The sequence below is a fragment of the Encephalitozoon intestinalis genome, chromosome VI, assembly GCF_000146465.1.
Source record: "Encephalitozoon intestinalis ATCC 50506 chromosome VI, complete sequence".
NCBI lineage: Eukaryota > Fungi > Microsporidia > Unikaryonidae > Encephalitozoon > Encephalitozoon intestinalis.
In genome coordinates, this window is record NC_014420.1 from 183,651 (window position 1) to 198,217 (window position 14,567).

The 14,567-nt window shown below is 38.8% G+C and overlaps 13 protein-coding genes and 1 non-coding gene across 14 annotated transcripts; 8 read left to right on the plus strand and 6 right to left on the minus strand.

The window, feature by feature from the left end:
* Window positions 1-50: 50 nt before the first annotated feature.
* Window positions 51-734, plus strand: Eint_061480 (transcriptional regulation complex subunit NOT5; the record flags this gene model as incomplete). The annotated part of the gene is made up of 1 exon (XM_003073067.1): window positions 51-734. One exon carries the CDS (start codon window positions 51-53, stop codon window positions 732-734), a length of 684 nt encoding a protein of 227 aa, XP_003073113.1.
* Window positions 735-798: 64 nt separating this feature from the next.
* Eint_061490 (DNA polymerase sigma) lies at window positions 799-1,863 on the minus strand (the record flags this gene model as incomplete). Its single annotated transcript, XM_003073068.2, has 1 exon — window positions 799-1,863. One exon carries the CDS (start codon window positions 1,861-1,863, stop codon window positions 799-801), a length of 1,065 nt encoding a protein of 354 aa, XP_003073114.2.
* A 59-nt stretch (window positions 1,864-1,922) lies between these two features.
* Window positions 1,923-2,366, minus strand: Eint_061500 (nucleoside diphosphatase kinase A; the record flags this gene model as incomplete). The annotated part of the gene is made up of 1 exon (XM_003073069.1): window positions 1,923-2,366. One exon carries the CDS (start codon window positions 2,364-2,366, stop codon window positions 1,923-1,925), a length of 444 nt encoding a protein of 147 aa, XP_003073115.1.
* Window positions 2,367-2,527: 161 nt separating this feature from the next.
* On the minus strand, window positions 2,528-4,012 carry Eint_061510 (uncharacterized protein; the record flags this gene model as incomplete). Its single annotated transcript, XM_003073070.2, has 1 exon — window positions 2,528-4,012. One exon carries the CDS (start codon window positions 4,010-4,012, stop codon window positions 2,528-2,530), a length of 1,485 nt encoding a protein of 494 aa, XP_003073116.2.
* Window positions 4,013-4,177: 165 nt separating this feature from the next.
* On the minus strand, window positions 4,178-5,134 carry Eint_061520 (WD40 domain-containing protein; the record flags this gene model as incomplete). The annotated part of the gene is made up of 1 exon (XM_003073071.1): window positions 4,178-5,134. The coding sequence occupies one exon, from the start codon at window positions 5,132-5,134 to the stop codon at window positions 4,178-4,180; it is 957 nt and encodes a 318-aa protein (XP_003073117.1).
* Window positions 5,135-5,264: 130 nt separating this feature from the next.
* Window positions 5,265-7,346, minus strand: Eint_061530 (uncharacterized protein; the record flags this gene model as incomplete). The annotated part of the gene is made up of 1 exon (XM_003073072.1): window positions 5,265-7,346. The coding sequence occupies one exon, from the start codon at window positions 7,344-7,346 to the stop codon at window positions 5,265-5,267; it is 2,082 nt and encodes a 693-aa protein (XP_003073118.1).
* A 46-nt stretch (window positions 7,347-7,392) lies between these two features.
* Window positions 7,393-8,109, minus strand: Eint_061540 (ER lumen protein retaining KDEL receptor 2; the record flags this gene model as incomplete). Its single annotated transcript, XM_003073073.1, has 1 exon — window positions 7,393-8,109. One exon carries the CDS (start codon window positions 8,107-8,109, stop codon window positions 7,393-7,395), a length of 717 nt encoding a protein of 238 aa, XP_003073119.1.
* Window positions 8,110-8,229: 120 nt separating this feature from the next.
* Eint_061550 lies at window positions 8,230-8,301 on the plus strand. Its single transcript has one exon. It is a non-coding gene; the product is annotated as a tRNA-Gln (tRNA).
* Window positions 8,302-8,487: 186 nt separating this feature from the next.
* On the plus strand, window positions 8,488-9,180 carry Eint_061560 (putative signal peptidase-like protein; the record flags this gene model as incomplete). Its single annotated transcript, XM_003073074.1, has 1 exon — window positions 8,488-9,180. One exon carries the CDS (start codon window positions 8,488-8,490, stop codon window positions 9,178-9,180), a length of 693 nt encoding a protein of 230 aa, XP_003073120.1.
* A 123-nt stretch (window positions 9,181-9,303) lies between these two features.
* Window positions 9,304-10,869, plus strand: Eint_061570 (uncharacterized protein; the record flags this gene model as incomplete). The annotated part of the gene is made up of 1 exon (XM_003073075.1): window positions 9,304-10,869. One exon carries the CDS (start codon window positions 9,304-9,306, stop codon window positions 10,867-10,869), a length of 1,566 nt encoding a protein of 521 aa, XP_003073121.1.
* Window positions 10,870-11,058: 189 nt separating this feature from the next.
* Window positions 11,059-11,895, plus strand: Eint_061580 (uncharacterized protein; the record flags this gene model as incomplete). Its single annotated transcript, XM_003073076.1, has 1 exon — window positions 11,059-11,895. The coding sequence occupies one exon, from the start codon at window positions 11,059-11,061 to the stop codon at window positions 11,893-11,895; it is 837 nt and encodes a 278-aa protein (XP_003073122.1).
* Window positions 11,896-12,136: 241 nt separating this feature from the next.
* Window positions 12,137-12,859, plus strand: Eint_061590 (uncharacterized protein; the record flags this gene model as incomplete). Its single annotated transcript, XM_003073077.1, has 1 exon — window positions 12,137-12,859. One exon carries the CDS (start codon window positions 12,137-12,139, stop codon window positions 12,857-12,859), a length of 723 nt encoding a protein of 240 aa, XP_003073123.1.
* Window positions 12,860-12,890: 31 nt separating this feature from the next.
* On the plus strand, window positions 12,891-13,913 carry Eint_061600 (uncharacterized protein; the record flags this gene model as incomplete). The annotated part of the gene is made up of 1 exon (XM_003073078.1): window positions 12,891-13,913. The coding sequence occupies one exon, from the start codon at window positions 12,891-12,893 to the stop codon at window positions 13,911-13,913; it is 1,023 nt and encodes a 340-aa protein (XP_003073124.1).
* Window positions 13,914-14,188: 275 nt separating this feature from the next.
* Window positions 14,189-14,567, plus strand: Eint_061610 (uncharacterized protein; the record flags this gene model as incomplete). Its single annotated transcript, XM_003073079.1, has 1 exon — window positions 14,189-14,567. A coding segment is annotated over one exon (379 nt), but the record flags the coding sequence as incomplete, so codon positions are not given.

Below are 14,567 nucleotides of genomic sequence, written 5' to 3' on the forward strand. Positions count from 1 at the left end.
GAGGGGAGGAGGAATAGAGGAAATTAAAAAGAAGAAGGTAGGCCCCGAATATGAAAAGATCTCAAGATAATAAGAAGGATGAGATACGAAAAGACAAAAACATGAAGTCTCCTTCACTTAAAGAAAAGCTCACACCGGAAGAAGTGTGGAAAAACGCAGCTATTCTCCTAGGGACAAAAAAAAAAGAAGTAGCGCCAAAATCAACACAGGGCATGAAGAGTTTTGACTTTAACGAGGTTTGTACGGAGATTGAGAAAATAAACAAAGAAAGAATCCAGCTCTACGGTAGTGAGCACGAAGAGGGGATAAAAAGGTTTTATGAAATAGAGACTTCAAACTCCCTTGTCCACATTCCTAATTTCAAGAGTTTGGAGAGAAAATATGTTCCAAGAACTCCTGTGGAGACTCCCATCTTCTTTCCCAAAACACCGTTGTATGTGTTTGAGAGCCAGGACATATTTAAGAAACTAGATATAGACACACTTTTCTTTATTTTCTACTCACAGCTCGGAACTGTTCAGCAATACTACGCTGCAGCACAATTGAAGATGTATTCATGGAGATTTCATACAAAATACTTTACGTGGTTTCAGAGGTTGGACGAGCCCAAGCTAATAACAGCAGATTATGAAAGAGGAGATTTTCTATTTTTCGATTATGATGTCACATGGTCCTTCATGAAAAAAAGTGACTTTACATTTGAGTACAAATATCTGGAATGTTCCGAGTGGTAAACTCTCCTTTATGTACTTGTAACCCATATAGCTATCTTGGTAGAAGAAATAAATACTTTTGTTCCTATTTCTTTTTTCTCTTCAAAATTTCCTTGTATATCCTTTGAATTTCTTCTCTCTGCTTTGTGTCTTCAATTTCCTTTCTAAACCACAAGGAAATCAAAAACTTCTGGGGCGGAATCTTCGCCTTGAGAGCCATGCTCATCACCTTGTATGCGTGCCGGAATATTTCAAGCACCAACTGGGAGTTTCTACAAACCGCTGCCACGTCGCAATCGGGATCAGTTGGATCCTCTATGGACAATGTTCTTGTGTCATTCTTTACATATCCGGCCTTGTTTACTGAAATCCTTGCTATTTTGTATGGAAAGTCACATCCATAGTACTGGAAAAAGTCCATAAAAAGAATTCCGATATTCTTAAGAGGGGAGATTTGATTCTCTTGGACAAGCGGATGTAATTGGAAGAAACTCAAAAGAAGAAGAAATTGGGAGTAACTGTTGAGACCTCCTGTTGCTGCATCCGATTGGTTTCTTATTGTAAGAAAGTGCTTTAACAGAATGGCAAACACCTTCATGTAAGGATGCTCCTTCAAGGTGTAGCTTACGAACTTGGCTGCTTCGATTCCATTTGTCTGGTTCACAGAAATATCTATTTTAAACCCAAACACTTTATCGCTAAACTTAAGGATAGGTATTCTGCATTTTCTGATATGAAATAGAGTTTCTTTTCTGATGAAGTCTGCCTTAAGCATGAGGCTTTTTATCTTTGATAGGTACCTATTAGAATATTCCTTATCGTGGTTATTCCCAAGCTGGATATTTATGTCAATATCACTTGATGGAATAATAAGTCCGGTAGTATAGCTTCCAAAAGGCTCTACTTCGGCATTTGGAATCTCACGGACTATTAGCCTTTTGATTTTTTCAAATATATACTTCCGAGAGTTGATTTCTGTTGTTGTAGGTGCTAACTTTTGGTACAGTTGGTGTAGCTCAAGATCGAGTTTTTCCAAGTTTCCAAGAGAAACAGAGGACATATTTGTATCAAGCAATGATTCTATCGAAACCGCCTTGTGAACTATGGGGTTTACTCCTGCTTTGTTGTCTCGAGTTGGCCTAATAGACATCTCTACGGCACAATTTGTATGAGGATAAAAATAAGATGAAATATTATAGAGAAGAAAATTTAATAGACCCATTTCTCATCAAAGAAGGACATTGGCAGAGCTTCGTCCCCAATCCAAAGCTTGATTTCCTTCTCGGCATTTTCAACCGAGTCCGAGCCATGGATGATGTTTTTTCCCGTAGCCATTCCATAATCTCCTCGGATAGTTCCTACAGAGGCTTCCCGAGGATTTGTTTCTCCAATTAGTTTCCTTCCCACAGATACAGCATCTTTACCAACCCACACCATTGCTAGAACCATTCCAGACATCATGTGCTCCACCATTTCACCAAAAAATGGCCTGGCAGACAGATGGGAATAGTGCTGTTCTAGAACCTCTTTCTTTGGAATTACACATTTGGAAGCGGCTAGGTACAGTCCCTTTTCCTCGAATCTTTGGATCACTTTGGACATCAGCCTTCGCTTGATACCTTCGGGCTTGATCATGATAAAAGTTCTCTCCATTTAAAGGGATTCGTTCTTTTCGATTAAATTTTTACCAAGGTATTCAGAATACTAAAACTATTAATTCATCGGTTTATTACTTTCTATAAAAAGCACATAGATATCCCTGCCATATAGAAATCACTTGGTATACCGTACCTTATGTATTTTGGAGTATCTAATTAAACAAAGTCATTTAAGTCGCTGTTTGTCAGAAGCTCTCGGAATTTATCTATAAAATCATCATCCAAATTTAGCTTTTGATGTTTGCTTGTTTCTTTCATCTTGGAGCTTAAATTTTTTCCGTTGCTTCTCTTCTCCTGAACCGGTGAGTTGGTAGTAATAGAAGTTACACCGGTGTCAGGCTTTATAGTCTCTACGCTAGTTCTTAAAGGAATATGTATTTTTTCTGGATGCAAAGTGTTTCCTGCGGAGTTCTCTAGGGAATTTCTTCGATTGTAGTCCATGTGAGCATCTTTATCCAGTCGGTTGGCAAGATATTGGCTGTAACTACTCTTGAAGCCTGATTTACCATCCATTATCTTAGAGTTTGTAGAGTCATGCATGATATCTTTGGAGAAGTAAGATGGCCCCTGTGGACCTTTATAAAGTTCCTCTTTCTTTTCATCCTCACTCTCTGTCGAATCGAGAATAATAGCCTCTTGATTTTCTGTTGCTTTGGGTTCCTCCAAACTAAAGGATTTTCCCTTCTTTAGTACCTCCTCAGAGCTTTCTAGCTTGAATATCTGCTCTGGGGCACGCGAACATGGCATAAAGACAAACGAGTCCTTATAATACGTCACACAAGAGTTCTTTCCCCCAACTAATGTAAAATGGCCCTTGTTATCTACTTCTGAGACGGCCACATTCTTTATGACATATCCAAACTCATGTTCATCCATCTTAGAATCACTTTCAACCACATAGGACCTCTTAGGTGTTTCAGATTTTCTGGGGAGCCTTATATTGTGTAAAGTACTGTTAACTTCCACATCCAACTGCGACTCTGACGGAACGTCATATACCTTCTTATTATCAGGATCCCCTATCTCGTCGGAGATTTCACCCGGCGATTTAGTTCCCTCCTCAGCAACCTTTGCTTCAAGAGACTTTCTCTGCTTTGCTTGCCGAAAACCTCTCTCTTTCCACCCTCCATGTCCTATGCCATATTCTTCCTGATCCTTTGGAACGGTGGAAGATATTTGCTCTCTTTTCTTTGGAGCTGAAAATCTCTCTCCTCCCAAGGATAACTTTTCCGATGCAGGTTTCCTTTTACTGCTTGGGACGTCTTTTGTTTTCTCTATTTCATTTGGATTGTCTTTGCGGCCGGGATGCGATAGGTAGCCAAACGGATCTATCTTTTTTCTGTGTGGGCGAAACGATGGATTGGAGGAAAATCCTATGCTTTTTTCTCCCATTGCATTGTAAACAATTAGCTTGATTTCCAATTCTCCATGCACCATCGCTAGTGTATAATATATTCCGTCCTTGAGAAAATACAAGACTCGGTTGTGGACTACAACTCGCTGATCAGACAGGCTAGGTAGCAATGGAAAGTCGAGCTTCAGAATTCCATTATTATTGGTGACATATTGGCTATCCTTATGTTTAAGTCTTAGTAGTCTATCGCATATCACAAAAGGAAGAAATACAAGCATGGATATCATTGCTCGTAATGCATTGTTTATCTCTTTCCGCTTTAATTCTCTGTGTTTCATGTTCAAAAACTGAAGTATAAACAGAATAAGAGTTAGAAACGTGTATCTCAATAAATAGAATTTATCCCAGAATCATGGTTTAGTGCTCGAGCCCAGACGGTGCACTCCCATCAGTTATACCTTTACACCAGTAGTGCTGACCTGAATGGCCTTAAGCTGTGTAGGTCTGTAGGTCGTTACGTATCCTGTAGACCAATCATTTCCGGTGGCATAGACATAATAGCTTCCGTTTGTGTTAAATCTTCCATAAGTTATAGGCTGGCTTTCCGTTTGAGTAAACATTTTTGTCCTTGCCTGCGAGTCAAAAAATACGATGGTACCATCACTTCCTGCGGTAACAAGTATGTTATGGTTAGTTGGAAGAAATGATACAGAGTTGACAGCATAGACCTTATTGTCAACTCTGTGGCATCTAAAGATCATCTTCTTCACAGGAGAATTGACGTTGAATATTTCTGCCTTTCCTTCTATTCCTCCAACTGCAAAGGTTTCGTTGTCCTGGGCACAGGCTATAGACCTAATCATCCAATTTAGTTTTGAGACATGAGGTTTCTTTTGGTTTATGTTGTTCAGATTGTATGTAATCACTTCGTTTCGTGAAAGAGACATTGAAAGTAATTCTTTCTCAAGATCCATGGCATAAACCTTTCCTGGAAGGTCTAGAGAAACCACAAGCTTGGACGACCTGACGTCCCAGAACTTAACTGTCTTATCCCATGAGCCTGTAATCAACATGTTTGAAAAGCATCTTACAGACTTGACTCCTTCGTCGTGTGCTTGAAAGGATGAGACCTGGTTAGTCTGGAGGTCCACCATTTGTAAGCTTCCGTCAGCAGCACCTGCAAAAGCCAATGAAGGAGTCTCTTTGCTGAAGCAACATGTAAGAAGAGGCTTGTTCAAACTCACAACACTGCTGTTTGGACTGTATAGATTTTCCAGGTCATATGTCCGAATTGTACCATCCCAACTGGATGCTGCCATCAAGCCATGCATCTGGCTAAATGCAATCTCCGAAACTGTATCGGACGGAGGATTGGGAATGTCCGAAATCTTAGCGCTGTACTGAGCCATTCCGTGGGGTTAAAAATTAGGCCAAAGAAATCTCACTTCAGGACTTCCACTTAATACGTTGATAGTCACTTTGCCAAGATGGACCGAAGGATTGTTTTATTTTATTTACGTTCAATCAGAAAATCCCAGGCTACATTTTCTTCTTGAGGAGCTGGAGATACTGGCTATACTCCTCAGGATATTGTTCCGCCGTGCAGACGTTAGTCCATAGGCATCCCGAGCTCATCTTTTTGATCTTTTCAGTGTTATCCAAGATGATCTGTCTATAGTCCATTTCCTCTTTCTTTTTTAACTCTTCCAAGCTTTCCCTGCCAACAAATTTGTTTCTATATATAAAGACCTTGTCATAAATATTTCTAAGAGACTCGTCTAAATATGTCCGATCCCCAGTGGTGATAAGCAAATGATAATACAAGGCGGAAGCTTCTGTACTCCTTCCATTTGATAGGAGGAATGATATACCTTGCTCAATTCCTGGAGAATATTTGAGGAAATATTCCACCATGTCTGAAGACATCAATGTTTTCATCGATTCGGGGAGTATGCATCCAACTAATAAATCATATCTCCCGCCTATAAATTGCACTATATCCCTAGATGCTTTACATCTATCCTTACTTTTCTTCCACATTTCACAGAGACATCTAAGAACATCCCATCCACTGACTATGGAATAAGCATGCTTTTGTGATATAAGATAAGCAAGGTTGTGTTTGCAAATACACTCAAGAGAAGAGTCTCTGCCGAACCCGGTCTTCTTCCACAAGAGTATAATTTCGGCTATTTTATCGTTTTTTTCCAATATCCTCACCACATCGTCAAACAGCCCAGTACACTTGTAAAAAGGTTCCATAAACTCTTCTCCTTGCTCCATAAGCTTTCTTCCCTGGAGAAGGAAATATCTAGGAACTTCGATAAAATCAATATTCCTGAATGAAATCTCCGCCATATCCACTAGGAGCTCCTCATTGATGGCTTGAGGGTGAATTATCTCGGTGATCTTTCCATATATCTTCTCTATATCCACATTCATGCCCACAAATCTCTTATAAACCCTGTGTCCAAACTTCATGGCCTCGTTAAGAACCTTCAATTTTTTAATGGCTTTACTGTCTTTCTCTACTTCATTGAGCGTATTGCAGATCAACTTACAACATTCGACTTTGAACCCACAGTACACCAAAAAGCCCAAGAAATATCCTATCTTTCTTTCTTTGCCTTCCTCCTCTGCTAAGTCCCAGGAGTTCTCCTTTGTCTTGGAAAACTTGAAACTTCGGCACGTGTAAGGAGTGAAGTTTCCATTGAGCACATTGTTCAGTAATCTGTATTCGCTGTCTAGGAGTTTTAAGTCGAAATCCTTGTCATTGGGTAGAAAATACAAAAAAGAAGAACTAACGCCAATAAAGCAACCTCTGTAGGACCCAAAGGATTGTACAAGGTCGTTTGTATCAAACAAATATCCGTCAACATAGAGAATATATCCGCTATTGGTGATGCCACTCATATAGAGTAAATTGTTCTGATACTTCAGATACTTCCATTTGGCGCTTATCCTTACATTAGGATTTATTCTTGCAAGAAGCTCAACTCCATCCGACACATCATACAAAAATATCTCGTTGTTCTTTTGAATAGCTACTCCTTTGTCGCTTATAAATGCTTTCTGCGTGCAGGGATACTTCTTTAGGATTGGTATACCATCAGTAGAATAAATACTTGTGTAAGAATCTGTCTGGTAAACAATTATGTCTGTATTCGACGTTCTTCCACAAGAATAGGTGACTATAGTTCGGAAGTACGGGGAAATCCGCAGGTTTTTAAATCCACTCTCGGTGAGTAAGTAGAACGAGTTGCTGCTAAATATCACCACAGTCTGTCCCCAGGCGCTGATTTCAGGGCGTGAAAAGTTGTGTGCCATCTCACTGAACGAAGACAATCCATCCGTAAAGTGATAGAGCTTGGTTGCTGTTATAGCAAACACATGTAAGCCGTCGTCTCTTTCGGAAATAGCTGCGTCTATAACAGGTAAGGCTTTGGAAACAGAAGTTTCTTCCCGGCGGCCCAGGAGTGGAACAGTAACTAGTTCTATATACTCCTCATTCCACAGAAGTATGCTTAGCTCATCACCTATTACAACCATTTTACTCCTTTTTGGATCAAACCTTACAAGAAAGTTCAGATTGTTTCTTACTGACAATGGGACAAGAAACATTCCTGGGGATAACCATTAGACAAGGATATATGTAAGTACTTGAGGATTATAATTCTCCTTTAATATTCGACGAGGGAAGCCTTTCGGATATTCCAGACTTCCTGAAAACATGTTTGTAATATACTGCAAAGAAGTCCATATAAAGTAGGGTCTGAACAATCCCACATGCAATGGGAATATTTCCTGTGTTCCTTATATTATAGAATCTTTTGACGATGAAGTATACTGTGTACGAAGCCCTGTAAAGGCCCAGCAGAAGAATGTATTTAGAAGTCATTGTCTCTGATTCACCGGCTTCTTGGAGCTGAACAAGTTGTGGAAGAATAGAAACGCTTTCAAGGAACAAAGATGATATGTACAGGACTTTGGGGACATATTTGGAGAAACTTCCTGAATCCCTGGCAAAGTACAACGAAAGCACAAAGCACGGGATTATCAGAACTAAGATATTAAACTTGTCCCACTTCTTGTCGTAGGTGGAAAAGTACTTGAATCTCATCAAGAAAAGAATGAGGACTTGGAACCCGATAAATAAGATCTTCATTATGAAGTTGTAAACTTCAAGAGGGCTTTCGACGTGGAGATCAAGGAGATCGATATATCTAAATACAAATACCATGGCATACAGGAATTGAGTCTTGAGTGACAGCCCACTACAGGACCTTGTTTTTGTTATCTTTGTTATTAACACAATTTTTGAGGCCACGTGAAGGAAGTCCCCACAAAATCTGAATGCATCTGCTATTATATATGGAAGAAACATCTTTGGGGTTAGGAAAAGTTTTGAAGATAGGTCTTAGTGGGGAGAGACATGAGGTTGTAAGGGTTAGGCCTGGAAATAATAAGTTTCAAAAGGGAAGTGGGACCGCAGCCTCGTGAGGAAGGTTGCGTGGTGTAATGGTTATCACTTCAGACTCTGAATCTGACAATCTGAGTTCGAATCTCGGCGCGACCAATAGCTTTTGGCCCAAAGCTTAATTGTTTAAATTTTGCTGAGGACTCTTTGTATAGAAGGATGCTTTGTTCTTTCAAAACAAGAAATATGGGCACCACAAACTTTTCGTATCAGAATGAAAACAAAATCGCTTTGAAAACTTGTTTTAACTGCAGAATAAAAGAGAAAGGAGTCTGTTTTTGAATAATGTTTAACCACCCAGAGTGGATATCATATCACCTAAACAGCATCTGGAACGAGACAAACGAGAAATGGAATGAAGGTGATATGGAATGGAAGACCGTGGGTGTAACCCCGAGTAGATTTATCGATATTCCTGGAGATATAGAGACAAACAAAAAAGGGCTTCCGCCAATAGGGTTCAGGGCCATGTTCCCTGGAAGGTGGTACTCTGTTGTTGAGTTTCCCAGCGGAAGACTTGAAATAGGCTATCACACGAATATAATTGATTTGGATACATATGTGATACTAGAAGCGGACCGAGGAGAGGATTGCGGGAAAATAGTTGGAAACATGAGTGAACACGAATTCGAAAGCTCTGTTGCAAAGATAAGAGATACAAAGATCGAGTTTGAGCTCAAAAAGATACTCCGAAGGGCGTCTCTTGATGATCTTAATAAGCTGAGACAGAGGAAGAAGATAGAGGCTGAGTCTCTGAAGCAATGCAAAGACCTGGTCAATGCTAGAAATCTAAATATGGAGATACTGAGCTGCGAGTATCAATGGGACATGAAAAAAATAACATTCTACTTCAAAAGTGACCGGAGAATAGATTTTAGAGATTTACTGAAAGAACTGTTTAAGATATTCAAAGTAAGAATCTGGATGTGTGCAGAAAGAAGAACCAATAACGATCTAATTAAAAAAATATTAGGATAAATTCCACCAATGAGGGAGACCAATCTGTTACATAGAATTGTCTCACATTGGAAATATTTGTTAGGATATTGTTTGTTTTAAGTAAAAGTGAAATTTGTCTCACCCTTGAAAGTGAAGGAGAAAATGGAAGATGGAGACGGGATGGAAGACACGGACGGGGAAAGATTTAGCGAAGCCATGGCAGCCTTAAATAGAATATCACAGTCCATTAGTCTAATGGATAAAAACAATAGGGATTGTTTGGCATGCGATAATACCATTGAAATCTCGACGATTGGAGATGTTGTTCGGATGTATTCCTATCTTCTTGCTTGTGTGTCTGATCATGTGGCCAAGGTTCTACCTATTGACTTCCGGGATGCCTTTATTGTGGAGAGTCTTATTCTTGACAACATCTGCGAGAAAAAGGTACTTGACTTCAATAAGATCTTTGAAGAAATAAGAGAACCCTGCGACTTTGTAAAGAAAGAAATACGGGAAGCAGCTGAGAAATGCTTACTGAACAATTCTATAAACATCGACTGCGAACAAGAGCTGGATTCTCTGATGTACAAGGTGTACAAGAAGTGTGTGGATTCCAATTTTTCCAAAAACCTCAGTCTGAAAGAGGTGGAACTTCTGCTTGTGATTTTGTTTAGAAGATCGGAATCTTCGAGATTCTTCAAGGTTTTTGGCAGGCATAAAAAAAGTAAGGGGATATTTAGACTAGGGCTTCTTATGAGTCTTAAGGATGGAGACGAAGCCAGCATGCACAAATTGCTGGAAGGATATAACGAAGATAGTCTTTCAGTAGAAAGCTACTTTCTGAGCAACGAGAGTGATTTTCTTAGGAGGTCGATTGATCCTGACTGGATTCTCCTTGGGGAGGATAATAAAGAATGGATCTCTTTTAGAAGAAAAGAAATGGAATGGGAAGAATGCGTTCATTTCTGGGCTGTAAACAGAGAGGGATCCTCTTCTGCACTAAATAAGTCAATGATGGACCTCTGCATCAAACACGAGAAGTATGAGGAGGGATGGGTTGTTTACTCCCGAGGATGCAAAAAAACACTCTATGTTATACACAAGGCATGTCTTCTTTCGCTGAAGGGGCTGAGACAAACCAACGATCGAAAGTGGATTTCAAGGCTGTTTGAAGTAGTGGAAGCCTCAGGACCTGAAGAAGACGATGCAAAATATTTGGTCGCAAGTGACGTCATTGAAAACCTCTCGGCTCTCTCTGAAAATACGCGGAATCTTGTCCTGAAAGAATTTATAACCCGAATGGATCTTCTTGGAAAAAACGAGAAAATAGTGAATTTGGTTATAAGAGGACTTCTATCCCTCTGCCAGAAGTGCGAAGAGAGCCAGAAAGCACATACTTCCCTTGGGAACTATGCCGACATTCTATACACTAAGTGGAAAAAACACAAACTTTGCGGCAACTATCCTCTAGACAACCGAGACCAAATCGAGTCAGAAATATATTCAAATGTGCTGAGTGTTTTCGATACTTTGCAAGATAAGGAAAAAGTCCTTGGAGTTTGCAAAGACGTGGTTAACAGCAATGCAAAGATAACCAAAGAACTTTGCTCCAAGATTCAGGCACTCCACACAGTGAACCTTGAGTCCCTTAAATCGGAACCTACGTCCCTGGAACAGTATTCTGTCTTAGAGCGGCTAGTATCGCTCGTTCTGCAGAAGCATTAAAGATCTTGGGTTCCTCCTCTGTATCCAAGCCCTTGGGTTTCTCAAAGATTTTTTGCTTAGTGTTCATAAGTTGTCGTTTTCCTTCTTCCACTTCTCTTCGGACACACGGAGTTCGTTTCCTAAGAATTAATAATTTAAATTAAGATGAAAACCATAATAAAATTTTATTAAGTAAGACCATACCACACAATGGAATTCTTTTCAACTTGCAAAAATTATATATATAAAAGATGGAGATATATCGAAGATCTTTTTTTTACGATATGTATAGCTCTTCAATACAATTGTGACACCAACGATAATTCTACACCCTTTGTAATAGCACTTATAACTATGATTTATCTTTTGATCAAGACAATTTATGGACTATTAGACGGATTTGAGGTAGACAATAATACGCCATTCACGGTATTCGATTTGATTCAAACATTTCTTATAGTAATACACATCTTTGTGTATTTTCTGGCCTTTGTTTCGATTTGTAAGATTTTCGAATGCAAAGATCCCCAATGGAGATATGATATCGACCCCAAATCCTTGATTATCTCCCAAACATCATACATGTTTTTGGCATCTCAATCTATCATGGAGAATATTGGCTCAAACTTCGCAATAGAAATAGTCCGCAGTATTTTGGGATTTTATGAGATAACTAATCTCTCAGGCATGGCTAGCTACCATAACTATGGAAGCATCTTATCTCAAATATATCCGATGGCCTTTTCATTTCTTCCTTTTATCCTGGGAGAAACCTCTTCAATTATAGGAAAGTGGCTGTCTCGGAATAAACTAGTGGATTACATTCCCAGAGTAGCTAAAACAATCACAGTTATTGCTTCTATCATGTGCATCGTTGTGGGTATTTATGGAACTTTCACAATCCTAAATTTCACAGGAAATATTACTCCAACCAATTTAGTTGGTGAATCTAGCTACAATTCCTCCTTTAGAAATTCTGTTAAAAAAACTATATTTGGAATTGCAGAAGAATGTGGACATTACCTTTTTTTCAGAAAAAACCGTTAATCACAATCTTGGTTACTTTGAAAGTTGAAAGGCCATCCTATTCTCTTTCAAAGGCTTATACGGCGGCCATTAAGGACGTTGTAGGGCACCATAATTAATTTTTTGCTTTGAATCTATGATTGTATGATTTCTTTGGTGCCGATATATCAAAAGGTATTTTTAATATAGGTTTTACCAATGAAAAGGAAATAGAAAAGGAAGATGGTATAAATCAATTCGGAATCACGCCCTAGACAGTTGAATGCAGTTGGTATGGATATTCATTTTGTTTGATATATTGTTTACTTCTGCGATTGAAGAAGTAAAAAAAGCATGGGAAAAAGGTATGTCCCGTGAGCTAAATAGCTCGGAAGTCAAGAGGCTAGAAGAAGAACTTGGGAATGTTGCAGGGATGGATATGAATGGTTTGATTCCATTGATCTTTCATGAAAACGAGGTTATTGTGTCACCTGTTACTAAATACAGGGATATCGAAGATAGTAAAAGAAAATATGTCGAGAACATTATCGAAAGACTTCCAAGCCTAGCATGGGAGTCGATGGTGGGCATCTATGTCCCAAAACACGCTGATTGGATCTGGAAGTTAATGAATGATATCTTCTTCAAAGGAAAATACCGTGACAATTTTGATGTTCTTGATACGTACCGAGGAGGGAAATCAAAAAGGCTTGAGCCGAGGTTAGTGGATCTGATTATGAACATATTCAAAAGAAATGCTGAAATGTTGAAGGACTTTGGAGAAAGTCTTTCTAATGAAGCAAAAAAGAAGATGGGAGAGATATCAAAGAACATGGATAGCAAGAAACGAGAGAAAGAGGAGGAGATATTAACCAAGGTCCAAATATATGGAAAGAGTCTGTGCACCAAATCAAAAAAAGAACAAATAATAAAAGCACAGAAAATAGTGTGTGATGCATGCGTGTATCTTTGGGAGAGAGAAAGACAGAACAAGCTTCCTTCTTAAAATTTACCTGAGAAACTTGGAGTTTAGTATGATGGGACTAAGTCAAGATGAGACCGAACCGTTATTTCACTACATAAGCCACGAAATCCTAGTAAATACGCCTGAGAAGTTTAGAAAGGAAGTTGTAGGAGAGTTAATCCAACTAGCTCTCCTAAAGAATGAAGAAATTCCCCCAGAGCATGCCAATATGATTATAGAGGAAGTCATTAAAAGAAAAAATGATGAAATGAAGGAAGAAGCAAGGAAGATAAAAAAACAGGAGGAAGAAAGACACCGATATGAAGAGGAGCTGATAAGAGAGGAAGAGAAAGAAAAAAGAGAATATCTAAGGTCTAAAAAAGAAGTAAAAAAGGTAAAAAAAAATAATAAGACGAAGAAAGAAGTAAAGAAAGAACAAGCTGAAGAAGAGGTTCTCGAAGGGGCTTCTAACTATGCGAAGAATAAAGATAGGAGTGTCGTACATTTCTACAAAATTCACAAGAGGGTCTTTCGATGGATGATGGACACTCAGAATATCAAAAGAGAATTAGATGCCGGGAGCGAAGAAAAATGGAAAAAAAGAAGCATTAAAGATATAAAGAAACAAAAAGTGGTACACGACATAATAGAAGTTACGAAGATACTCAAGAAGGATTACTCCGACAAGTTTTTCATAGATACTGAAAGTTATCTCAAAAATGGTAGTAAAAGACGGGGGAAAATAGCAGTTGGAATGCTTGAAAACGAAGGAAGTAAAAAACTGGGAATAGTAGAGGTTGGGATTTTTGAAGACAGAAATGGAAGAGATGTTATTTATCATTTAATGTTCAAATCCATAAACTCAGAAAATATAGAAAAAGTCGTAAATTCCGCATTGGAGAAGATGGATAGCATAGACGAAATAAATATCTTGGATGATCCTTCAAACCTAAAAGGATTCAATTATTCAAAGAATATACGCTCAGAGACTATAGAAAAGGAAAAGCATATTAAAATAGTATGGAGGGATCCCAAGGAGATTTCTATAATAATAAAGAGTCTCACAATATTTCACAAGCCATTCGGAATACAATAGAGACGCTTAATCCAGCGTATAGTGATTAAAATAATAGGATATTTCTTAAATATATTTAGTCCTCAGGTTGTAAATTCAGTTCTTTTCGGCACCAGTCTGGTTTGTTCTGGAAAACAAAAAAGGCTTGGACAAAGTCTAAGTGGAATTATTTCCCAGAATTATAGAAGAGCATCTAGAACCATAACTTCTTTAGTATTTTCATTCAAATTAGTACGGTTTTTTATTTACCATAAAGGGTAATGGCATTATAAAAGTACTCTTCGATTTAGAAATAGATGATATCGATAAGGGCTTTAGGAGCTGCTAGCTTTCTGTTGGGAATGATAAGAAATGCAGCAGCAATCAACTTTTTTGGCAATAATAATAACAAGAAAAGCAGCCTTGAGCCTTCGGAACTCAATGAAAAACTAATGTCAGGAGGGCGTCTTTTCCGTGTGTGCCTGACCGGAGGCCCGTGCGGAGGAAAAACGACACTTCAGATCTCGGTAGCAGACATGTTTGAAAACATGGGATGGCATGTGTTTCGATCTCCAGAAGTAGCCACTATTCTCTTAGGAGGAGGAGTTGAGTTTGGAAGACTAAAACCTTATCAACAGAAGGTGTTTCAGGTGGATATATTGAAAGTGATACTTCAAATCGAAGACGCTTACAATA